Here is a 26,358-nt window from a genome sequence, read left to right as displayed (position 1 = left end):
TGAGGTGGCCATACCTAAAAGCAAGGTTATAAAGTCACAAAATTAAGTTTCCTCGCTGATTAAAGTTTGCATGATTAAATTAGTTGGTGAACTTAGATATTTGGTAGATGGTATAAGCTTTTTGGGCTTCTTGGACCAGAAAGAGTTGGAGATTTTTTGCATGCTAGTTGTTTTATCTTTTGTTTTACTCTTGGTCTTGGTCAAAGAAGTACCTGGGCCCTCGCTTGCCTTTTTTTTTTTGGTATCTCGGATGCTTGATTCTTTAAGTGATTTGATGGCAAATTCAGCTGCTGTAACTTCTGTTGGAACTCGTCATCATCGCGAAAATCATCACTCTGATTCATTAGCGCATGAGGATCTAATTCCTGGTTTTTGCAAATTCTATTACGTTACCTAGGAATGTTCCAGTTTTTCTGTAGAAATTCTTTGTTGGTGAATTTTTTTCAAGTCTTACCCCTAGTTTCTAGTTTTGCTTTCCTATCTTTGTGGTTTTTCATACTGGAAGAGTTTTGATCATAGTTTTACCCCCTAGTCTCTAGTTTTACAATTGCGTTGCTGTGCATTTTTTTCCCTCTATAATCAATGCTTTTCTAAGTGGGCAAGAAATAATAGTAAAAAGTGTCTCTATTTAGAACTTAACCTACAATTTTTTTTCTTTAAAGCATTGCTGATATCAAAATAGACCATATATGCCAATGATTCTTGAATATCTTCTGAATATAAGCAAAGATCATTTATTTTTCTTTTTTCGAACCTTTTGATCTAATTTCTCCATACAACTTATGTTTCTATATTTGTAGATCTATTAATATAATCAATCTAGGTTTTTTTTTTTTTTGTTCTTCAGGTTTGTTTATGTGAGTATATTATATGACTTTGTTCTTTTGAGATCTCTGCTTGTCCATTATTTTTTGTTGCTTTTTTTTTTTTTTTTTTGTCCCCCAATCTTGGTTCCTCTGTTTTTTTATTTTTCTTTTTTATTTGATAAGTCATGTTGATGGTGTTGGATAAACATTAGATGGATATAAAATGAGTGGTGGAATGGAGATTTAAATCTTTTGTCAATATGAATATATGATTGATTCTATTCTAGGTTGTATAACAATGGAAAAGAGTAATCATGTCATTTTTTTGTTTCATTTTTGCTTCTTCAGTTTCCATGACATCTTTTCTGGCAACCTCTCCTAATATTTCTGAGAAATTAATGGTTATGTGAAGGCTTGGGATGAAAAGAAGGTCGAGTTGGGAACTCCATCACAGAAATGTTTCCTTCCCTTTCTCATCGGCATGCCAAACTGGTAAATTTTGATTCGACTTATTTCCCATTAAATATTTAATCTTATTTATATTGTATCTTTTTTGGAGGCTCGAGAAGGGATTCATCAGCTCCAAATATTCAAATTTGGGCCAGCAATTAGCAAATTGTTTATAGCCTTCTCACCATGGCTTTAGGTAAGTCTAAGATAATTAATTTCTAATTTGTTTATGGCTTACTGTAGTCAATACGGTTTTAGTTTACTATAGTCAATCTAATATGTTTAATTCAAAACTTGTTAAACAAGGGGTGAAAAAGACTTCTACCACTGCACTACAAGAAAAATGACTTGAAATCTTCTACAACATTGCAAGATTATAATTCAAACAATGGAAAAAAATTGTCCAGTAAATAGGAGAAGACCAACAGCCAAAAACTTAGAGCAGCAACTTTAAAAACTAGTGCTGTTATTTTAACCAAAATCTAGAGTAAATATGAGAAGAGTAGAAACAAAGAAAATAATAATAATATAAAGGGCAGCAACTTCTTATTCCTCTGCAAAAGCTAGCCCGGTCCAATTTTTAGTTTTCTCTCTCCCGGTTCAAGCTCTGTTTTTCTTCCTATCTCCCTGCTCAATCTCTTGAATTGGGCACGTCATCAAAATCAGAAAATCTAGTTGTTGAAACAGAGTTTGTTGAAAATTTATAGGGCTGAATCCTATTTAAACTCCACTAATTCAACCATAAAATCCCAACCATAACATCAGAAAGAAAGTAAAAAAAAATTAATAGTTCAGTAAAAATCTGGTGAAACATGACCAAGAAATCTGGAGCTTAAAAGCTTAACAAGAAATCTGAAACTTAAAAGCTCTTGGGTTGATCAAAGCTGGCCCAAGTTTTAAAAAATTCAATTTTCAAATTTGGTCCAAATGTGAATGACTAATTTAAGCCAAAAGATAAAATTGGCTTTTGAATTCCAAAATAAAACCCTTTGTGACAGTGGTAATCTACATAATGTTATTAATCACTGCAACAACAAAGTAAATTGTCTTTCTGCGAATTGTAATTAAACAATCAACCATATAACGAAATTTTCAAAATAAAAATCCAATTCTGCCAACCACAAAAACGAACTTGACAATCAATATATCATTTGCTTTTCCTTTCTTTCAATTTCTCAGTAATCAAACAGTGGGGGCATGAGCAATACAACTTTTCAGCTCAATCACCTTCTCTGTTTTTACTTTCCCAAACTCAATGTAAAGCAAGCGCACAAAGTAGAAGAATTAAAAATAAAAATAAATAAAAAATCATTTTTTCATAGATTTCTCAACCCTAAGCCAGTATACCAGTTTTACCGTTGCTTGTAAACACCTCATCTTTAGATAACCAAAACCAAAATGTTGATTCTAGTACATAATTGGTGTAGGACTCCATGTTTCCTGGTTGTTGTTGTCAAACTTTTCATATATGCATGTTATTGGCATTGTCTCATGCTGGTAATGACTGCACACCGATTAGCCACTAAAGGATTATACCATTTGCTATATTCAATAAAAAAAGTTATTTCTATTGCAAAGTTTGTGAAACATGAACATTAACCCGTAGTCTAGAGTGGCCAGAGGCCAATTTCTTGTCTATACTCAAAACTGAACTTTTATTTTTTTACAGTTCTACTGCTGGTTCAAGTAAAACCTCACTTTCTTATGCCTTTTTTTCTCATTTTTCATTGCAGTTTGGTGAGGTGGATATTGAGGGTTCATTGGTTGCTAGTATTATTTTAAACAAGGTATATTAGATTTCTTCTCAATAATCAGGAACTATACCTAACTTATTATGACTTCCTTTGGAATTCAATGAATTCTTTTTCTACTATCTTTATGCTCTTCATTGTATAATGTTGGCAGATAGATTTGGTGACTGAGGCTGACTTGGAGGTGTTGACAAAGCGAATTCAGGTAGGCTTTCACCTTGTACATAGATAGATTTTACTTGTATCTTTGAAATGTGGCTACTCATTGAATTGAGAGGGTTAGAGGTGTTTTTAGACTGTGCCAAGAGAAACTGAACTTGTATGAATGTGGAAAGTGGTAAAACGGTTGTTGGAATTTTTATATCTATTTGATTCCGGCACAATGATCGATTCTTTGAAGTTTAGGCACTTCTTCGGTTAGTTCAGCTGTGGGTTTTGCTGTTGCCTTTTGACAAGCCAAATTTAACTTTAGTCTGGTTTTGATATATATTTTTCTATATTAATGTTATGGTCAACTGGTCTACTGAAAATTGCATTATGTGAAATTTCTTATTTTAAAATATCTGAACACAAAAAGTAATTACAATATTTTACACAATAGGTATCTGTTTGTGCAGTCAATGGGGTATAAAATTAAAAAAAATAGAAATGAAAATTTAAGAATGCATTTGAAGCTTACATGTCTATAACAAACAAGGGTTAATACTGAAAGTGCTCAATAGGTTCAATTATTCAACTTATTCATGTAATAGTTTATGGTATAGCCTTGTGTTAGTATGTTGCTTAATTTGTCATATATGTTCTACTGGTATAGCTTTATGTTAAATGAACAGTGAATTCTCTTTCATCTTTCCTTGGCATGCTATTGATTCTACAGCTTTTGGATTTTTGGTGCACTTTTGTCAGCATATCAATGGGATGACACAGTTAAAGCTGGCAAAATATGGCGTTGTCGACAAGGACTTTGTTTTGGGAGTGGGTGGTTATGATCTAGATAGGTGATTCAGAGTTTTTTGCTTTTTTCATAGTATTTTTTTCCCTATTTGTGGTTAGGAAATACAAATGGCACTGCATATCCATATCATAAGTGGTATTGGGTAATATCATATTCCATGACGTTTGAACATGCCATTCGTTTTGCAGAATTGATTCAAAGGTTCAGTCGGATAGTTCTCATTGTGAATCCCATCAGTGTTGTTAAAGGCGCGCCTAGGCTCGAGGCTCAGGTTTAGCGCTTGTTGCCATCCTAGGCTCACTGATGTTGGAAACGAGAAGGACTGGATTGAGGTAAAGATGAGAAACGGTGTACAGAAGATGGTCATTTCCAAATGGAAAGGCATCACCACCATCAAAATCAACAACTGAGCTTCCATCGCTGTCCTTCCGAGCTCATCTATGTTCATCCTGTTTGCTTAATTCTTTTTTAGGGTTTGTTCATTGATCGATTGATCTCTTTTGATTTCACTATGTTCTGGTTTTTGAAGCTTTGAAAAATGTTGATGCTCTATATAGTTGATGGATCTTTTGTTTGAGGGTTCCCAAATCCCAACTGAAAAATGTTGATGCTTTGCGTGTGCACCACAAATTTCTGTGTAGAAAAATGCCAAACGGGAGAATACAAAATTCTCTTTCTAATTTCTGAACTTATACGACATCATAGCTTTGAATCTTTTGCTAATGGAAATTGTCTAACATGTCAGCTTGGGGAAGAAAATTTCATTTGGAAAGAGAATGCTACTATTATCTCATAGTCGAGTCGGGTCACTAATACCGTGAACACCCAAACTGAAAAACAGCAAATTACAATTTCCAATGCATTTAAAAGAAACTAGTCTTGCTTGTGTTCGTGTTTCCAGATAAGATTTCCAAATCAATTAAGCGAAATTTCTGGAGGGACACAGAGCAAAACCAGACCAAGAGCATGAGCATTGGAACCTTGAGAAGCAGTGGCAGGCAAAATACTAAAATACAAACCATGAAAATTTTAAAAATAGCTGATTTACATTGAAAGAACAATAAACAGGTTAACCCATAAAGACTACCTTACAAATTTGGAGAAACAGGTTCCAGTCTGGAAGACTACAGGATCTCAAAATAATTACTGCACCAGAATTTGCTTTATTAATTGGAGTTCCCAAGCTGGGGTCACAAAGAAAGAGAAAGTAGGGCATATTTCGCTAAAATTACTGCACTAGAATTTGCTTCATTAATTGTTCAATTTCATAAGTAGAGCATATTTCGCTAAAATTTGTTTAGAATTTGTGTAGGCTAAAATACCCTTCTTATCATTTTTAACTTATTTATTTATATTTGGCAACCATGTTTTCTAAACAATCGCTTAGCTAGCTTGGAGAATATTTTGTGTTATTTATGGTCCTAATGGAGCTGTTTATAGATGTAATGAGCAACCTAATTAGCGGTGTGGGGTTTAATAGCATTTTCAATTGCAAAAATAAGTCCCTTTTCCGAAGGTTCCACTTTTTTCCCAAAGGTACCATGTTTTTGAACTAAAGGTACCACTTTTTGGCGTCCAGGTACCATGTTTTCTAAACACCCGCTTAGCTAGCTTAGAGAATATTTTGTGTTATTCATAGCCCTAATGGAGCTGTTTATTAATGTAATGTGCAACCTAATTACCGGTGTAGGGTTTAATACCATTTTCAATTGCAAAATTAAGTCCCTTTTTTTGGCGTCCAGGTACCATGTTTTTGAAACACTTGCTGAGCTAGCTTGGAGAATATTTTGTGTTATTCATGGCCCTAATGGAGCTGTTTATAGATGTAATGAGCAACCTAATTAGCGGTGTGTGGTTTAATATCATTTTCAATTGCAAAAATAAGTCCCTTTTATTAGCGTCCAGGTACCATGTTTTTTAAACACTCGCTTAGCTAGTTTGGAGACTATTTTGTGTTATTCATGGCCCTAATGTGTAACCTAATTAGCGGTGTGGGGTGTAATACCATTTTCAATTGCAAAAATAATTCCATTTTGTGAAGGTACCACTTTTTTTCCAGACGTACCACGTTTTTGAACTAAAGGTACACGTTTTTGGCGTCTAGGTACCATGTTTTCTAAACGCTCGCTTAGCTAGCTTGGAGAATATTTTGTGTTATTCATGGCCGTAATGGAGCTGTTTATAGATGTAATGTGCAACCTAATTAGCGGTGTGGGGTTTAATACCATTTTCAATTGCAAAAATAAGTCCCTTTTGCGAAGGTACCACTTTTCTTCCAAATGTACCATGTTTTTGAACTAAAGTTATCATTTTTTGGCGTCCAGGTACCATATTTTCTAAACACTCGCTTATCTAGCTTGGAGAATATTTTGTGTTATTCATAGCCTTAATGGAGTTGTTTGTTGATGTAATATGCAACCTAATTAGCGATGTGGGGTTTAATACCATTTTCAATTGCAAAATTAAGTTCCTTATTTTGGCGTCCAGGTACCATGTTTTTTAAACACTCGCTTAGCTAGCTTGGAGAATATTTTGTGTTATTCATAGCCCTAATGGAGCTGTATATAGATGTAATGAGCACCCTAATTAGCGGTGTGTGGCTTAATATCATTTTCAATTGCAAAAATAAGTCCTTTTTTTTGGCGTCCAGGTACCATATTTTTTAAATACTCGCTTAGCTAGTTTGGAGAATATTTTGAGTTATTTATGGCCGTAATGGAGATGTTTATAGATGTAATGTGCAACCTAATTAGCGGTGTGGGGCTTAATACTATTTTCAATTGCAAAAATAAGCCCATTTTGCGAATGTACCACTTTTTTTCCGAAGATACCATGTTTTTGAACTAAAGGTACCACTTTTTGGCGTCCAGGTACCACGTTTTCTAAACACTCGCTTAATTAGCTTGGAGAATATTTTGTGTTATTCATAGCCCTAATGGAGCTGTTTATTGATGTAATGTGCAACCTAATTAGCGGTGTGGGGTTTAATACCATTTTCAATTGCAAAATTAAGTCCCTTTTTTTGGCGTCCAGGTACCATATTTTTTAAACATTTGCTTAGCTAGCTTAGAGAATATTTTATGTTATTTATGGCCCTAATGGAGCTGTTTATAGATGTAATGTGTTACCTAATTAGCGGTGTGGGGTGTAATACCATTTTTAATTGCAAAAATAAGTCCCTTTTGCGAAGGTACCATTTTTTTTCCAAAGGTACCACGTTTTTGAACTAAAGGTACCACTTTTTGGCATCCAGATACCATATTTTTTAAACACTCCCTTAGCTAGCTCGGAGAATATTTTGTGTTATTTATGGCCGTAATGGAGATGTTTATAGATGTAATGTGCAACCTAATTAGCGGTGTGGGGCTTAATACTATTTTCAATTGCAAAAATAAGCCCATTTTGCGAATGTACCACTTTTTTTTTCCGAAGATACCATGTTTTTGAACTAAAGATACCACTTTTTGGCGTCCAGGTACCACGTTTTCTAAACACTCGCTTAATTAGCTTGGAGAATATTTTGTGTTATTCATAGCCCTAATGGAGCTGTTTATTGATGTAATGTGCAACCTAATTAGTGGTGTGGGGTTTAATACCATTTTCAATTGCAAAATTAAGTCCCTTTTTTTGGCGTCCAGGTACCATATTTTTTAAACATTCGCTTAGCTAGCTTAGAGAATATTTTATGTTATTTATGGCCCTAATGGAGCTGTTTATAGATGTAATGTGTTACCTAATTAGCGGTGTGGGGTGTAATACCATTTTCAATTGCAAAAATAAGTCCCTTTTACGAAGGTACTACTTTTTTTCCAAATGTACCATGTTTTTGAACTAAAGGTACTACTTTTTGACGTCCAGGTACTATGTTTTCTAAACACTCGCTTAGCTAGCTTGGACAATATTTGTGTTTTTCATGGCCCAAATGGAGTTGTTTATAGATGTAATGTGCAACCTAATTAGCGGTGTAGGGTTTAATACCATTTTCAATTGTAAAAATAAGTTCCTTTTTTTGGCGTCCAGGTACCATGTTTTTTAAACACTCGCTTAGCTAGCTTGGAGAATATATTGTGTTATTCATGGCCCTAATGGAGCTGTTTATTGATCTAATGTGCAACCTAATTAGCGGTGTGGGGTGTAATACCATTTTCAATTGGAAAAATAAGTCCCTTTGTGAATGTACCACTTTGTTTCCATAGGTACCATATTTTTGAACTAAAGGTACTATTTTTTGGCATCTAGATACTATATTTTCTAAACACTCGCTTAGCTAGCTTGGAGAATATTTTGTGTTATTCATGGCCCTAATGGAGCTGTTTATAGATGTAATGTGCAACCTAATTAGCGGTGTGGGGTTTAATACAATTTTCAATTGCAAAAATAAGTCCCTTTTTTTTGGCGTCCAGGTACCATGTTTTTTAAACACTCGCTTAGCTAGCTTGGAGAATATATTATGTTATTCATGGCCCTAATGGAGCTATATATTAATCTAATGTGTAACCTAATTAGCGGTGTGTGGTGTAATACCATTTTCAATTGCAAAAATAAGTCCCTTTTGCGAAGGTACCACTTTGTTTCCAAAGGTACCACATTTTTGAACTAAAGGTACTACTTTTTGGCATCCAGGTACCATGTTTTCTAAACCCTCGCTTAGCTAGCTTGAAGAATATTTTGGGTTATTTTGTGTTTTTCTTATAGTACATTCATGTAATAGTCAAAGAAAATTCAGTTAGACCCTAGTATAATAAGCTATACAATACTAATTCATGAAAACCCAAAAGAGCAACTTCATTTGATTCCATCGAAGGTGTATAATAAGCCATACAATATATGATTGCAAAAACATACCAACCTGATCCACAATCAAAAGTTGCAAAAACTACTCTTCTTTAAAACTTAGAAAATAGCTAACAACAACAGATTGCAAAATACCAGCAAAAAAAATGACACTGTTTAACATTACAAATGTCCCATATCCCACATCATTTCAAGTACTTTTTGGATTCTGAGATCCTCCTATCCCACTTCCTTTAGCTCCCAATTGGGCAAATACAAGTATGTATTTCCTTGTTCTGTGGTAAACCAATTTGTGGCTCTTTTCCTTTGCGTGGTCCTAGTGAAAGTCCTCTTGTTTGTGTATTTGATGGACATGCATTCTTTCTGTCTCTGTGTGTAGTTGGAACAAAAGAACCACTTTGTCTCTGTGACTGTCACATACAATAAAAATTAAGGTATTAAGGCATTTTATAATAATAATAAGGAACAAAAGCAATTTAAAAACAGACAATTCGAAACTTTGAATAATAATAATTTTAAAAATAATCATGACACAGATATTCAAATTTAAATGTCAAGTCTTCATTTAAGCTGAGTCTTATGCAGTAGTTCTGCTGCAAAATAGGAGCTACATGCTTTAGATTTTATATTACTATAATTATAAATTAAGGAAGGCTATTCTAAGTGTAAAGAAATAAGAAAGTGTGCATCAGAAACAAAGAATTAAAGAAAGAAAATGGAGTTAGCATGCTTAGGAATGCAAGGCACTCTTCAAACTGGCAAATGTATGCTAAACTGAAAACTACTTCAACCCTTGTTTTCTTTGGATATACTCTTATTGAAACTCAGAATTTGTAATTTGGTGGTTTGACAAATGTCACACATACATGTTACTTTCACAAAATAAGTGTACATAAGTCCAGTTAACTGATGGGAGATATTTTGATGACGTTTTCTTAAGTCTTCGTTCAAGTTTCAAGCTTAAATAATTTATCTTATCATGAATTTATAAATAAGGTCACATCAAATCCAACTTCTAAATATTAATTTTTTTATCTTTCTTAAAGGGCGATAAGAAAATTGAAAACCCAATCAGGGTCATCTCTCCTTTCTGTATTTCGATCAGCAAAAGGAGAAAAGGTTCTGGAAGTGGAAGGGACAATCACCAGCCAACTGGTTCTTCAACATTGGGAATTTCTACGTGGCCTAGTATATTTTTGTGATAGTTCAACTCTTTAGTATTCAAAATACTACTATATATATATATATATATATATATATATATATATATATATATATATATAATTTGGTGGAAAAAAAGGGTCAGGTGACATGGTGAAAGCTTAGACTGCCCACTGTAAGGAGACTTTTTTAAGTATGAGATCAGCCATTTCGTAGGCTGTAAACAAGCTAAAAGATAGGTGAAACGCATGAAAAACTTAAATTAACAGGATAATCTGCCAATGAATGCTCTATGATGTCTCTAATTACAACAATACCAGAGTCAGGAGCCAATTACAACAATACCTGAAAAAGTAAGAGCTATCCTAAAAAATTTAAGAAGAATCAAGAGAATTTTTGTAATTTTACCGAGATAGTAATAAAATGTTAAAGTGAGAAAAAGTTGCCAAAAGATTTGGAGGGAGTTGCTAGAATTTTAGAGAAACAAATATTTTAAAGAGAACAAAGTATCACAATAAATTTCAGTAGAAGGTACTGACTTTTAAAGAGAGAATAAGAGGATAGACGTACTTTGACATAATTGTTGATATTTTAGAGAGAGAATAAAAGAGTCTAGAGAACATCTCAATAGGAAGAGAGTAACAATTTTAGAGAACTTAGAAAAGGAAAATGGAAATTTTGGAGAAAGGGGGTGTGGAGGGAAAAAATCCCCTCTAATAAGATTACTCCACGTCATCACGGATGCAAATCTGTCTTTCAAAGGCCCGTCATGCTCAAGCCCAAATTGAATGTATTCTTAGCCCATGATCACTGTTATTTGCCCTCCAACCTTTATCCAGGCCAAATCAAAAGGTTATCAACCCGATTTGCTAATATCAACATCCGGCCCGTTATTCAAGCCCAGCCGATTAAAGGTATAGCCAGCCCAGTTATTCAAGATTAGACAAATCCTATAAGTTGAAGGATTTACCGTAGAAGGAAGTTCTACACAAAGAAAATTCTGTGCATGGAAAATTAAATAATGGAAAGAACTCTAATTGTAAAGAAAGTCATACATGGAAAGAATTGGAGGACAAGCAATGCGAGTCCTACCATAATTCTACTACTTTTTTATGTATAAATAGAGGCCAAGACCTCCAATAAAAGGGATCCCAAGCGTCCAAGCAATTCTACGCTTTTCTATATACTGTTCTTGGTTATTTTTATTGCTGATTGAGTGAGTTGTTTTATTTCTCTTAATCGTTATTGGTTGAGCGAAATTTTGCACCTACACTTTGGCGCCGTCTGTGGGAATCGTATAGAAATATATCCCCACCACTTCAAATTAAAATCTCCAAGTCCAACAACGTGACTTGAAATTAAAATCTTCAAGTCTGGGATTTGAACCCAAGTCCTCTCCAACAACGACTATCATAGCCAAAGCAAGCCGGCCCACAAGGTTCTTTACATCAACAATGCCGCTTAATATGCTTTTGGACAATACTGGGTAGCAAGGCTAATGAATGGAAAACCTAAGAGGCATCACGTGTATTCGCCCTGGTAATCAGATGTCTATCCAAGTCCAAAAAGCCTTAAAATCAGATAAGTGTTTTGATCTTGATTTCATGTTGATTTTGATTTTATATATATATATATATAAAATCTTGAGAAACAAATCCAAACATGCGTAATTATTATATAAGCGCTAGCTAGAAGTGGTTAATTAGTTGTGCTTTGTTATTGGCTTTGCTACTGGCGTATTATTATTTCAGTACTACATCACATGAACAGAGGTGTTGGGTGGACCAGTATATTAAGATCTCAATTGTTGGGCAGACTGCCCAATCCGTGATCTCCCGAGGAAATTTTTGCTAACAACTAGTATAACTTGTTTATGCATCTCCTTCTAAGGCACTTCTTAATATACAATGGAATCAAAATTTGCTTTATTTTGAGTTTTCACATCCATGCTTCAATAGGATTTTCAATTTTACTTGTTCTCGTCTGAATTACCAGAAAGCACAGAAGAAGACTAATGACACACACGCACTATATATGTACATCATTATGTGATAGTTTAGATCAATAAGCACTTCGCCAACATAGCTTCATAATTTGAATGCCAATATATGAAAGTGTGTATGAATCTCTCAAAATCACCAAAAATCAATTAATTTAGCACTCTTTTTGTACTGTTAGTTAAAGGGTTTTATTTCCTTACTGAACTGAACTATTCTTTCTTCTTCTTGAGTTCTAGTCAAAGCTGTAATGCAAAATAAGAGGAAAGTTAAGACACATACACGAATATAAAAAGACTAGTACGTTCTCATAAATATGTTCTTTTACTGCAAAATATATTTGTTGATTGATGCTAATCTGAACTCAAGCCTATTGAGTCGAGTTGATCTTCAGAACTCAAGTTCGTAACTTAACCATCAGGCTAATAGAAACAATAATTTTGAAAAAAAAAAATGTTTTTGAAGAAACTTGAATTCTCTCTCGCTTATTTAACACTAGTAGGTATACCTTACTTAATGGTCTAAAAAGAATTATTGATGGAATCTATTGCAAAATCTAATTTATTTTTACATATTCTGGTCAATTTTTATAAGACCAATTATTTCATAGACCATTCATCTCAAAAACAAGATTACAGCAATAAAAAAGTACTACATTTGTATGACACCATCACTAATGTGGAGAAAAAAATAAATAAAAAGTTTTTCCCAAATATATGTATGTGCGTAAATACCAGTCTGAGAATTGAGAAATTAGCTTATTGCTTCGTGCCCTTGAACGTAATCTTTTCTCAATAGCAAAAGAGTGAGCTCCTGTACCAGAATCCTTTATTCTTCTTCTTTGGCAGCAGAGACTTCAGCTCTCTCTTAGCAACGAAATCTTCCTTTAGTTGCTGATTTAGATTTTGACTGCTGGGATATTCTTTCTTTAATATTGATTGTATATTTTATAGGAGATACCTAGCAGACTTGCCGAGTTATAGTCATATGTTTTTCCACAAGGTCTGTTTATTCATTTATTATTCATTCAATGGGCTCTACCAAATGGCTGCAGTTCGTAAATCAGCAAGGCTACAGGAATGAAGCAGATGAGATCTTTTGCTAGCTTATCACAGATCTCCATCATCACAAATAATTTCTTATGCTAATGAAATTTTGCATAACTCTATTGAGACTTTGCTTTTGGATCTTTATCGCCTGAAGTGCTTACTCGGTGTATTTTGCAAATGTTTTAGTTATATGTTTATAGTCCTGAAATCGTTTTCAACTTGTATAATCTCAAAGAGTGCAGATACTGCTTGCATCTTTGTACACTCACAGCTTGGGTGGTTCAGAATTAAAACCCTTTGTATCAAAATGACCTCTAGATGGAAGATCTGGGGTTTGCTGTGCTTATTTCTTCGGAAGTTACTTTTTTGATACCGTGCCTTTTTCTAATTACAAATTAGGATGTTAGATAGCACTATAATTTGCACCTACAATATATCTACTTACATCAATGAATACAAAATCATTGTCTTCATTTGTGAGGCTGTTCTGCAGGACCATTATACTTGTCACAAAGGTATTAATTCTTCTCAATTGAGGATTAGTGGGTATTGGATTATTGGTGACACCAACATGGAACACCATAGTCTTGGTGTTCCATCAACGTTGTTCTGGTATGGACCTAAATCTCATTTTATGATAGTTATTCTAATATTTTGAAGAGAAGCCAGGGACTTGTAATTGAAGGAGATTTGAAGAACGAGATTATATGAGTTTAGATAATGAGCCTCAATTTAACTTTTTACCTAGTGTTATTCTAGGATTTTATTTATATCTGTTGGGAATTTCTCATAGTGATATCTGTTAGTTTTTTTTTTTTTTTTTTTTGAAGTAATTATTTCTATGCCAGTTTGGATCATGAGCCTCAATTTAACCTTTAATTGCTTTCCGTCACTATTTTCATATCCACATCATATGGATTTTAAAGTATCTATGAGTCATTCTTGCATATACGCATAATATTGGATGACATCATTGTTTTGAATTAGAAAGAAACAAAAGCAGAAGTGAGGAAATTATATAATGCATGGATTTGTCTGTGAATGTTAACCATGGCTAATATGTCAATTAATTCTCTGCAAATCAATTAAGTGGCAATAAATTACAATTCTAGATTGCTTTTGGAGCATTACTTTTTATAATTTGGTCTATTGTTGAAAGTCGTAAACATATAGCATACATTGAGTAAATTTCACTTAAACTCTAAATGTGGTTTTTGAAGTTGACATATATGCTATAAAAGAATAAATACTTATTGGTAGTTAGAATTTATATTTATATATTCTATTATGATATATAAGAGGTTCTTGAAATTCTTTCCTTCAAGTAGTAAGCTACATGTTACATATGGACGATTATAAATAGTTTTCTATTTATTTCTCAGTCTTATTTGATCTATGTTTGTATGTTGTTCACTAATATTTGGGTTTGTCTATATGCATCGACAAACAGAGTTAATTCCCAAGTGCAATGACAAATAGCACACTTAAGCCAATTACAAAAATAGTGGCATCGGAAACTAGTATGAAAATGCAGATCGAGAAAGCCGCTAGTTTCTACAACAACCAGTGGGCAAAGCAAAAACACACATAGACAACTAGTGTTGCAGCCGAAATAATATTTGCCCAATAATCTAAAGCCCAAAGAAAGCCAAGTGGAGGTTTATCATGGGACAATCACAACACCAACTGGGGCAATATATTCTCTTCAAAAAGATAAACTGTGCCAGGTCTATATCATTCAGATGGTGTTGAAGAAGTGCAAACAAAGTTTAACACCAAAATCGCAAAGTCGCAAATTAGGGATTACTAAAGGAGTAGTTCCATACAATTTTGCAGCAAATAATCAGAGGACTTAAAAAGGTATTCCAATGGTTTAATCTTCGATCAAGGTATGATCGCCTCTTCAATTAATTATTCCTGATTTCTAGTATTTAATCAAAACCAGCGAGCCATGATTAGTTTTATGCAAAACCACTATCCTGTTGATCCACAAGGATATATATCAAAATCTTGGCTTACCTGGATTATTTTATTTGATTTTAATCATGATCTTTAAAGCAGTGGAGTACTCATCAAATTGTATCTTGCTGAATTTATTGATTGTACCATTGCCGCTCCAAAATCTGAAAGTTACGAATTGAAAACTTCATTTTTTAAGCAATTATATATGTCTGTCTATCTATATAAACGAGACAGATATTTTCTTTCCTTAATGGAGACAATACTTTTATCCTATTCGATGTGGGGTACAATTTTGCTTCATATATTTCTTTCTTTTCATAAAAAAGGGGCTATACTTGTACCCTACGATTTTACAATAATTTTTATGCATTTTTATGTAAAGAAAACCAAAGGCATGTTTCAATAATTGCTTGTGTTCAGAATCTCTTCTTTCATAAGTAACTTATGTGCGGCAACATTTACCGTTACTATTGTCCTACATCGATTAGAAATAGAAAGAATATGCAGTTAAAATATACATGATTTCATACATCAAAATGCTACGAAGAGAGTCTCCATGGAGGAAAGTCTCCCAAGCAAATGAATGGGAGACATCCCAGTCATGGTGACTCTTTTTCGTGGCCTCCTATCATTTTTGAGTCCTCGGCCTCGCCTACTGCAAGATACTCTTCAAGTGCATGGAATTCTTCCTAGTCCACGCTTCGGACCCTAAGTGTCCAGCTCAATACACATCCTCTCAAGCTCAGCGCTGAGGAATAAAATGCTCCAGACCCTAAGTGTCCGGCTCAGCATACTTCCTTTCAGGCTCAGTGCCGAGGAAGAAAACGCTTCGGACCCTAAGTGTCCGGCTCAGCATACTTCCTCTCAGGCTCAGCGCCGAGGAAGAAAACGCTTCGAACCCTAAGTGTCCGGCTCAGCATATTTCCTTTCAAGCTCAGCACCGAGGAAGAAAAATCTCCGTACCCAAAGTGTTCGGCTCAGCATACTTCCTCTCAGGCTCAGCGCCGAGGAAGAAAACGCTCTGGACACTAAGTGTCCGGATCAGCATATTTCCTCTCGGGCTCAGCGCCGAGGAATAAAACGCTTTGGACCCAAAGTGTCCGGTTCAGCATACTTCCTCTTAGGCTCAGTGCCGAGGAATGAAACACTTTAGACCCAAAGTGTCCGGCTCAACATACTTCCTCTAAGGCTCAACGCTGAGGAACAATTCGCTTCGGACCCTAAGTGTCCAGTTCAGCAAACTTCTTCTAAGGCTCGTCACAGAGGAACAATTCGCTTCGGACCCTAAGTGTCCAGCTTAACAAATTTCCTCTAAGGCTCAACGCCGAGGAACAATTCACTTCAGACCCTAAGTGTCTGGTTCAACATATTTCCTCTCAGGCTCAGCTCCGAGGAACAAATCGCTTCGGACCCTAAGTGTCCAGCTCAACAAACTTCCTCTAAGGCTCAATGCCGAGGAATAATTTGCTTCGGACCCTAAATGTCCAGTTCAGCAAACTTCCTTTAAGGCTCAATGCCGAGGAACAATTCGCTTCGGACCTTAAGTGTCCGTCTTAGCATTTTTCTCCTCAGGCTCAGCGCCGAGGGATGATTCGCTTTAGACCCTAAGTGTCCGGATCAGCATTTTTCTCTACAAGCTCAATACCGAGGAAAATACTTTTTAGATACTACCTTCACAAGCCCTCGCGCTAAGATTACAACAAATGAGGAAACTTCAAACAGGGTAATATACTTCAAAATATTACCATTCAGCAGCAAAATGTATGCAATATTGAAGGCATTCATGAATATTCAGAAAAATAAAGTTGAGGCATCTTAGCCTGAAAAACAAAGTTGTATTATCACAAAAATATCGTTCCATTACAAAGAATTAAATTACAAGATTCTACTTCGGATCGAATAGAGTAGAATCAAAAGCATACACTATAGTAGGGCTTGAGGTTGGAGGAATTGAAGGATCAGGAGCTGCAGGAGTTGATAAGCCTGAAGGATCTTCTGGGTGAGCCCTCACCATCTCAGCAAAAAGCACCTCAGCCTCTTAAGCCTTTGGACCCTCATCGTAAAGGAAGGACACCCCCATGTTTGAATCAAAGGCATCGAGATCCATTATTTTGGGCCTTGATTGAAGCCAGACCGGTAAGCTTTTGAGCTCGATAAGCGCACTAAAATGGAGTAATGGCCTTGCATCTGTCTCCTAGCAGTGACACAAGTTTAAATTGACTCGGTCAAGCGTTGGACTTCAGCCTCCAACGTCTCCACCTTAGTTGCAGACTCAGCCAAGCGCTTCTTGTAGGCATCCCTTGCTTTAGAAGCAATCTTCACATTCAGGGATGCGTTCGAGGCTTTCTTCTCATTATTGCCAAGGTCTTTCTCTAGCTTCTCTTGATTGAGAGATATTGCACCTCAGCAGTGGCACACAGGGCCATAGTATGATACAGACCCTACATCATCAAACAACAGAGATAACAATGTAAGTATAGTGGAAGCAAGAACTAAAAGAGCAAGGAAGGAAGAAGGAACAGACCTCTATGGCGCGAATGGGGGCAGATGGAAGTAACTGTTCCAGTCCCATTCTGCCGATAATCTTCTCGTCTTTGGGGAACCACATTCCCCGGGCAACCACCAATGCAGCTGATGGATCGGTGATCATAGAATCACCAGAGTGCAGGACCGATTTATCAGCCCTAAGAAAAGGAAGGTGCCCAAGGAGTCCCAATTTTAGCCAGAACATATGCTCTGACTTTATCCTCTGGCTCAGTCTCTCCAGCTTTTTTCCCCTTACTCTTAGAAGGAGTCTTACTCCTGCCAGAGGAAGATGGATTGGGCCTAGTCTTCTTCAGAGGAGGCTCATCGACCTCTGTCTCATGCTCATTCGACCTGATAACTGCTAAGGGCCGATCTTCAGCAGCTTTCTTCTTTAGGGCCTCAGCCCTCTGTTTTCCTTCCTCAATCATTGGGAAACTATCGAAGGTCGGAAGAGACAAATCCATGAGGTCTGCAGCTTCAACTCTAGATGTGATTTCCTTAAGGTTTGCTAAGGTAAGCAAATCCTCAATAGAAGGGGGCTCGCACCAGACTTTCTTTTCAAAAAGGAAAGTCTCTTCTTAGCAATAGAGGAAGGGAATGTCACTAAAACAAGACCAAGAAATTCATAAGTATACCGAAAGAGTAAAACTTGACATGGGAAACAACCAGAACAATTTTTATGTAGAGAGGGGGCATAATCTATACCTAGCTTCCCAAACTTGCGTGGGATTGGGAGCTTGCTCGATTGAGATACAGCCCGTTTCCCTTTAACGGTTATCGTCCTCTATATCCACTTCTTTTCAAAGGAAGGGAGGTTTGTACATATCCTCTGGTGCGAGGAAGAGGTAAAGTAAAAGCGACCAGGTTCGGTCCCGTGCTTGAAAATAGCATAAGTAATTAGCAAGTCAGCAAGAGTCAGATCAAGACTCTCCAGCCTTCGGCGAGCTAGGAATGCCAAGATTATTCGGAAGAAGTTAGGGTTGACTTGTAGGGGTGCAATCCCTAATTTGTTAAAAACTAAATGATAAAAAGGGTGAAGGGGGAATCGAAGAGCGTTGAGGTGCCCAACAGAGAGGAGCAACTCGTCATCGCCGACGCCCTCACCGGCACAAAAATCGGCGCCCTTGGGGTATTATACAATTTCTACCTCCTCGGGAATCTCAAAATCCTCTATTATGGATTCAATGGAAAACTTAATACGACGAACAGATAAAATTGCATTTCTCTCTTCGTTAATAAAAACACTATCTGACCTAGAGGTGGATGTCTCAGCCTGGAATGGAGAAATACCCGGCTGATTGGTCGAGTCATTTGCAGATCTAAGAAAGTTAGAAACCCTAAGAGGAGGAACCCTTAATGAGGTTAGAAGAAGACGATAGCATGGATTCAGAATCCGCGATTTCTACATGATCAGGAGTAGTCGAAGTACTTATAATGCAAGATTGAAAGAAGAAGATGAAGAACTAACCTGGTGATATGAGAATGTGAAGAACGCAAGGGACGAAACGAGCGCAGTAAGAACAAAAGCAAGTCTTGAAGAAGTCCTTGAGTGAGAATAACAATAGACACAACTGGAAATGCCTCGTGCAAAAGTGGTAACTGCACAACTTCAATTCCCTTTTAATTAGGAGCTGTAGTCCAATTAAAGAGGAATTGGGGGCAAAGTGTGGAGGGAAAAAATCCCCTCTAATAAGATTACTCCACGTCATCACGGATGCAAATCTGTCTTTCAAAGGCCCGTCATGCTCAAGCCCAAATTGAATGTATTCTTAGCCCATGATCACTGTTATTTGCCCTCCAACCTTTATCCAGGCCAAATCAAAAGGTTATCAACCCGATTTGCTAATATCAACATCCGGCCCGTTATTCAAGCCCAGCCGATTAAAGGTACAGCCAGCCCAGTTATTCAAGATTGGACAAATCCTATAAGTTGAAGGATTTACCGTAGAAGGAAGACTTTGCAATAGGAAGTTCTACACAAAGCAAATTATGTGCATGGAAAATTAAATAATGGAAAGAACTCTAATTGTAAAGAAAGTCATACATGGAAAGAATTGGAGGACAAGCAATGCGAGTCCTACCATAATTCTACTACTTTTTTTATGTATAAATAGAGGCCAAGACCTCCAATAAAAGGGATCCCAAGCGTCCAAGCAATTCTACACTTTTCTATATACTGTTCTTGGTTATTTTTATTGCTGATTGAGTGAGTTGTTTTATTTCTCTTAATCGTTATTGGTTGAGCGAAATTTTGCACCTACAGGGGGGAAAAAAGAAATTTTAGAGAGAGCTGGTAATGGAGGTGGGAGGGTTATGGAAGTGAATTTGATTGTCATGGTGTGAATATGGGATAGACAATGACAGTTATGCAATTAGGTTTCAGTAAGGTTGATTATGATGAACTGATGGTTATCTACAGATGTCAGAGTGGTGAGTTTTAATGGAGTTGTTAGCAAACAATTAGGATGGTGGATGGTGGCCATGGTGATGGGGTTTCAACCAGAAATGGAGAAGTGATATTCTGGTGGTGTAGGTAGTTGTCAAAAATATTGTAAGTGATTAGGGAGTGAGTGATGTGCTAATCAGATGTGGCTTTATGCTAAGAAGGTCAACAATGGAAATGATTTAGCTAGTGGAAAGACTAATAGAAAGCTTTAGCTAGAATAAGAAAGATCTTTCTATGATTTTTAAAGATTTCTTGGAAGTTAGTGATAGGGTCTTAAGAAATGTAACATGACGTATCTTAGAAAAGGGAAAAAGTAATAAATAGCACATATTAACATATAAAAGACACATATAATGGAATTGTGACTATAATGAGAAAATATGGGGGGAAAACAAGTGACTTTCTAATTGTTATAACTTTACATCATGGATCAGCATGGAGATGTTATCTTTTGTCTTAGTTATGTATGAACTGAAAATATACATTAAGCTGAAATTACTTAGAACATACCATGTACTGGTGCTATTATTTTGATTGATGGAACTAATGTAGGGACAATCTAATTATAGGTATTGAAATAAATTCTAGAAAATAGAACTAAATTTTTGTAATGTAAATTTACTTAAACTAGGAATACAAATGAAGATAAAGCAAAATTTGAAAATTATTAGATACTAAAATGCGAATAATTTCATTACCTAGGCTTTATTGTTCATATAGAAGGACAAATTGAAGATGACATTCCTTACAGAATTTAAAACAAGATACATTAAGTGGGGGAGTGCTTTTTTATGTGTAGTTGACGTATACCTTTAAAACTAAAAAAATTATTATATAAGCCATACATAATTTATAGGATAGAATGAGGGGTGATTAACAAACATGTTCATAGATGGAGTGTGGAGAAATGCACATATTGAGAAAATGCATGCTAACACAAGAACAAATAAAATTAGGAATAAATACAATTTTCAGATGGTTTTTCTTTTCTGGCAATGCATTCATGAGAGTTGAGACAAATGAAGCAACACACATTGGGAATAAGATAAAATAAAATAAAAAAATGATTAAGTTGGTTACCAATAACTACATATGCAACTAGAAAAAAAAATAAATAACTACATACGCGACAAAAGTGACATGATCCACATTGAAGACAATGCAAAGGGAAAGACAAGATAAAACTTAACATGGATTGAGACAGTAACAAAGGAAAGCAAAGTCACAACACATATTCTGCTACAGATATGCAGGCTTTAGAGTGTGATGACACACACACAAACAAAGAAGACAACAAGAACTAATATTATTTAATATTATTTTTTTTCAGTTTTTCACCATGTTAATTCCATTCTATCACTAAGTTATTTTTAGGAAAATTATAAATAACACAACAAAGGAAAACAAATGTATCAGTAAGCATGAGTGAAGACTTCTCAGGTGATGAGTCCACGCAGGGTGAGTAATAAGACACCAGAGAAGTCTGCAATATAGCCCATTCAAGAATTTATACCAGACATAAAGGCTTAAAGGAGATAGGATGCACACGAAACAAATCTCATGGAAAGTGGGTTAAAAAAATAGAAATAAGGCGCACTTGAATTTCCCCAAAACCTAAGAGTGAAAGCAAACAATTAAGGCATAAATATAATAATTTAACCTACCTCACCAATACTGAAAGCACCAAGCATGGGTGATGAGTCGACACAGAGCGAGTAGTAAGACAGCAGAGAATTCTGCAATATAATCCATTCAGGACATAAAGGCCATTTGGTTAAAAAATTAGAAATAAGGCACTTGAATTTCCCAAAAACCTAATTAGGAGAATAATTTAAATTACCTCACGAGTACTGTTGTCTACGTGATCGTGATCAACCTCTTTGACAATCCCATTACGGTGGGCTTCTTCAAGATTCAAGAGTCAAAAAAACAAAAAAAAAAAAAACACAAATTATTAACTGAAGAGACAAATTACTCATAAATCAAAATTGAAAAAAATTATAACTCACCGATAGTTCGTCATTTTGCAGTGTTTGGCAGTGATGGCGCTCTCTTGAATGGGTTGGAATTAGCACAAACAACTTGTGATTAGGGAATTCTTCTTAAAAATCGATACATTCCCTCTAAAAATGTGCTCTGCCTCACCCTCAAACTCTATGAAAAGGGGATAAGAATGAATTGGGGATTCTTTGAAAACCCTCTCTAAAAAAGTCTGCTTGCACGAATGGAATGTTAGGGTTAGGGGTTTGTTGATCGTTTTACAGAGAAGGGGGAAGACTGAGGCCTGCCTACACGAATGGAATATGAAAGAGGCGCTTTAGGGCTTACAATTAGGTCATTATAGAAAAGGGCATTTTAAGCAACACATAAAATAGGAAGAAGGGCATTTTAGGTAACACACATTATAAACAGTATTTTTTCATGTGCCACCTCAGCTTTTGGGTCAAACACATTTTAGAGAAATACTTGACTTTGACTCAGCCTCTTAGTAAATATGAAGCCCTAACCTCATTTATATGTAATAATCCCTATTTTTTATGTCCTCATAATACAAGCTTTATTTTCACTATTCATGCACTTGCCATGGCACAATTCAAACACGGTCATTCCAAATAAAAGGTGAGACCACTATAGGACTCATCACATTGTGCTTACCACCATCTTCCACCCAAATTACATAACCAAATTTGGCGGCCGTGTAAGTCTCGTTCTTCATATAACGGATGGTCAAAGAGTAACTCTTCTTCTCATACATCTTCTTAAAAATCATTGTCTTTGGCGAGACTGTGACAACAGAACCCATTGGTGCTTCAACCTGAACTTTATAAGTGGCCATGGCGTTGCCAACATTCGTGACTGTCCTCCTAAATTTCTTAACCAGTACTATATCCTTTTCATCAGCGTAGAAAGCAATAAAGGATGGATAATTGAGGTCAGACGACGGGTTTGAACAACTGTAACTGTTTGATCTTGTGATGGTCAAGATTTGATTCTTAGTGAAGTTCATTGAGCATATGAGATTCACATAATCCTGTGGAGTAGCATCATAGATAAGACCTGGATCAAGCGCTCGGTTAGGATCAACATGACCTGATCCCATGGCTAGAGGTGTAGCTTCGCCATTAAAGCTATTGTGTCGGATAGGATTGTGAGTGTTGTCAAGTGGGTTGGCTGTGGTCATCATGGCAGACTTAATAGCAGCTGGACTCCATTCCGGATGTGCGCCTTTTAAGAGCGCAGCGATGCCAGAAACATGAGGACACGCCATGGATGTCCCGGATATCATATTGTAATCACTGGACAACCCAATATTTGAGCCAATATGACTTGCCGGACCATTTGGAATCCATGCTGCTAAGACTAATATCCCCGGTGCCAATAGGTCCGGCTTCAAAATGCCTGGACAGCTCTCGGCAGGACCTCTTGAAGAGAACGAGGCAACAACAGGGGCACGCTTTGTTCCTACAATGGTCTGTTGGAACTTGATGCTCGCTGTTGGTGTATTTCCACTTTCAGCATATTTGATCACAGTTGTGGCTTCTTTAGAACTAATAACAACTCCCGGACAGGGGAATTCATTGGATTCAAATACTTCAACATTATCAGAGGTAACGAATGCAGGATCATCTTTGATAAATATAGCTGCAGCCACATTTGACTGTGAGATATACCAAGATTGAGTAGAAAATTGATAATAAGATGACTCTGGAGTTTCATCACATATGAGGATGACATCATGAGGGGCTTCAGACAACAATTCACTTGAATCGCATGAAGACAGAGTCTTGTTGTAAATAAGAGGGCGATCTAATACCAAGGCACTTGCAGGGAACAGGGTCCATCCGGTGATGGTTAACCCGTTTCCGAGAGTCAAAGTTCCAGCAAACGAACGGTCGATTGTACCTGCCGCGACGGTCAAGGCCCATGGGCTCACATTGCGCACCTCTCCGAGAGAACCGCCTCTATTACCTGCTGTAGCTGAAACAACCACACCCTTCTCCATGGCTCCGAAGGAAGCTATGGCAATAGGATCCTCATACAGAGGTATCCCACGTCCGAAATTCATTGAAATTGATATCACGTCAACGCCATCAGCTACCGCCTGGTCCATACCGGCAAGGACATCAGAAGCTTTCCGCCCTTCATTAAAAATGACCTTATAGATGGCCACGCGAGCACTGGGCGCAACCCCTTTTGCTGTTCCCTTTGCATAGCCAAAGTATGAAGCGCCTTCCACAATGCTTCCAGCAGCTATGGAGGAAGTGTGTGTGCCGTGGCCATCAGTGTCCCTTGCAGAATTCATACTGATTGTAATGTTGGGATCTGCAGCTAAAATCCCCTTGTTGAAGTATCTAGCTCCAATGAGCTTCAAGTTGCACAGTGAGGAATTAAACTCTTGTCCTTCCTCACACTTACCCTTCCACCTAGAGGGGATTGGAGTCATTCCTTTATCATTGAAGCTCCTGCTCTCCGGCCAGACACCAGTGTCGATGACACCAATGATGACATCTTCGCCGTAATCTGAAGCCGGCCATAGGCCGGTGACATGATTGAGGGAAAGGAATTCAGTGCTGTGGGTGGTGTCAAGTGTGACTTCTCTATCACTATAAGCTGAGACAAACCCAGGGGAATTCTTTAGAGTCTCTAGTTCATCTTGAGACAATACTGCACTGAAACCATGAAAAGCATTATCATAAGTGTAGACAAGCTCTGGGTTGGATTCATGACCGCTTGATAATGTGTGACCTGCTGATTTTATGGAATCAACAGTGGAGGAGTACCAATGGTTGTAGCTAGCAAAGATCTTGGGCATTTGAGACTTGTCCATGTGGACAATATAGGTGGACCTCCCAACTGATGCTGATCTAGCCTGGAAAGCCAGAAGACACCATGCAAGCAAGATCAAATGAAGAAGAGGTACCCCATTAACGATCTTCATTGTTTCCTCCAAAACTTGAAGCTTTGGTTAGACAATAATTGGACCTGTAAGTTGGTTTATATTTTGCATCTCTATATATAAGCATAAATATGATACTATGATAGTTGAAATTGAGATGAGCGTGTATTAAATTATATTGAAACAACGACGGCGGAGACAGCATTTACTTGAGTTGTTAGAATTTATCTTTTTGTCATCCACACAAATGGTAGGCATTGATGTGTTTTTAATCGGCAAGCTGTCACCGAAAAATACTAGGCCACATATTGTTTCAGCTGGTCATTTAAAGTCAAAGTTGAAGGGCTATGCACTGCGGACTTGGATGTAGTCTTGTTTTGAGTTGTTAGAATTTATCTTTTTGTCATCCACACAAATAGTAGGCATTGATGTGTTTTTAATCGGCAAGCTGTCACCGAAAAGTACTAGGCCACATATTGTTTCAGCTGGCCATTTAAAGTCAAAGTTGAAGGGCTATGCACTGCGGACTTGGATGTAGTCTTGTTTTGTTTCTTTGACCCAACAGTAGCCGACAATTTGGCGTAGGAGGATCCCTATTGTCTCCCTGGGGCAGGATAATCTCTTCCAATACCAACACCAAATCTATCCTCCATCAATGAAACATTTGTTCCAAATATTTTTTTACTAGATTTTAGAATCATTTCTCATGTTTGGACTATCAGATCATCAAATCCAAAAAACAAAAATACACTCAAATCCAAATCCACCTCCACCCCAAGCGGGCCAACCAGCACTCCATTTCAAGTCAAGGTTGGAAGGCTTTGGACCCACATTAGACAATAAAATATTATGTAATAATTTTCGCATTTTTTATTTTTCAATTCAATAAACCCTCTTAACTTTATGTCTAAGCTCTGTCAAGGTTGATGATTATTTCAAGTAAAATGGAGACAAGAAGCCAACCTACGGTAAGGGATTTGAACCCATAATTATAATAATAATAATTATTATTATTTTGTCTTTTTTGTTGGTTTTTTTTACAAAACAACAAGAAACAGAAAATTACAACACAAAGAAAGCATCTGTGAAAAGGGCCTTCTTGACAAGAAGAGAAATAACCTCCCAACGGATAATAGAATCATCGGTAAATATAAGGGTGTAATTTGGACAGGCCAACTCAGCTCAATTCGAATTCAATTCAAAAATTTTAAAATTTAAACTTTTAAATTTACAAATCGGGTTTAATTTGAGCTGAATTTTCTCCGAACTCAGCCGTGTTCGGGTTGGGCTCAGGCTCAACCCGAACTCAACCCAAAACCCAAAATTAGAAAGCTTCCTTCATAAACAACTTGATTAACAAATCTAACCACCTAACCAAGGAATAAATATTATGTGCGCACCGGACTAATTTGAGCGGTTCGTGATGTGCATGCGTTGGTTCATGTTGTGCGTGCCCAACTAATTTGAGCCGTTCGTAATGTGCATGCGTCGGTTCATGTTGTGCACGCACGACTCAAATTAGCTCGATTCACGGTACACACCAAATATCTACTCTCAACTGATA

General features: G+C 36.6%; 1 protein-coding gene and 1 long non-coding RNA gene across 3 annotated transcripts; one reads left to right on the top strand and one right to left on the bottom strand.

Annotated features, from left to right (window-relative positions):
* Positions 1–346: 346 nt before the first annotated feature.
* Positions 347–3,945, top strand: LOC132278986 (uncharacterized). Of its 2 annotated transcripts, none has more exons than XR_009471186.1 (4): positions 347–1,452; positions 2,990–3,043; positions 3,162–3,212; positions 3,914–3,944. It is a non-coding gene; the product is annotated as an uncharacterized LOC132278986 (long non-coding RNA). The 2 variants fall into 2 exon arrangements; XR_009471187.1 differs by having other exon boundaries at positions 348–1,452; positions 3,885–3,945.
* Positions 3,946–22,175: 18,230 nt separating this feature from the next.
* LOC132276572 (subtilisin-like protease SBT3) lies at positions 22,176–24,965 on the bottom strand. Its single transcript, XM_059778053.1, has one exon. The coding sequence runs from the start codon at positions 24,834–24,836 to the stop codon at positions 22,491–22,493; it is 2,346 nt and encodes a 781-aa protein (XP_059634036.1). The 5' UTR covers positions 24,837–24,965; the 3' UTR covers positions 22,176–22,490.
* Between the last annotated feature and the right edge of the window lie 1,393 nt (positions 24,966–26,358).

This window comes from Cornus florida, unplaced genomic scaffold, assembly GCF_030987335.1.
Source record: "Cornus florida cultivar Cherokee Brave unplaced genomic scaffold, ASM3098733v1 CherokeeBrave_3.0.0_Hap2_Chr10, whole genome shotgun sequence".
NCBI lineage: Eukaryota > Viridiplantae > Streptophyta > Magnoliopsida > Cornales > Cornaceae > Cornus > Cornus florida.
This window is presented reverse-complemented; position numbering and strand designations above follow the sequence as displayed.

Coding starts and splice junctions, on each gene's coding strand:
- LOC132276572 (XM_059778053.1), bottom strand. CDS start 24,836: ATGAAGATCGTTAATGGGGTACCTCTTCTTCATTTGATCTTGCTTGCA.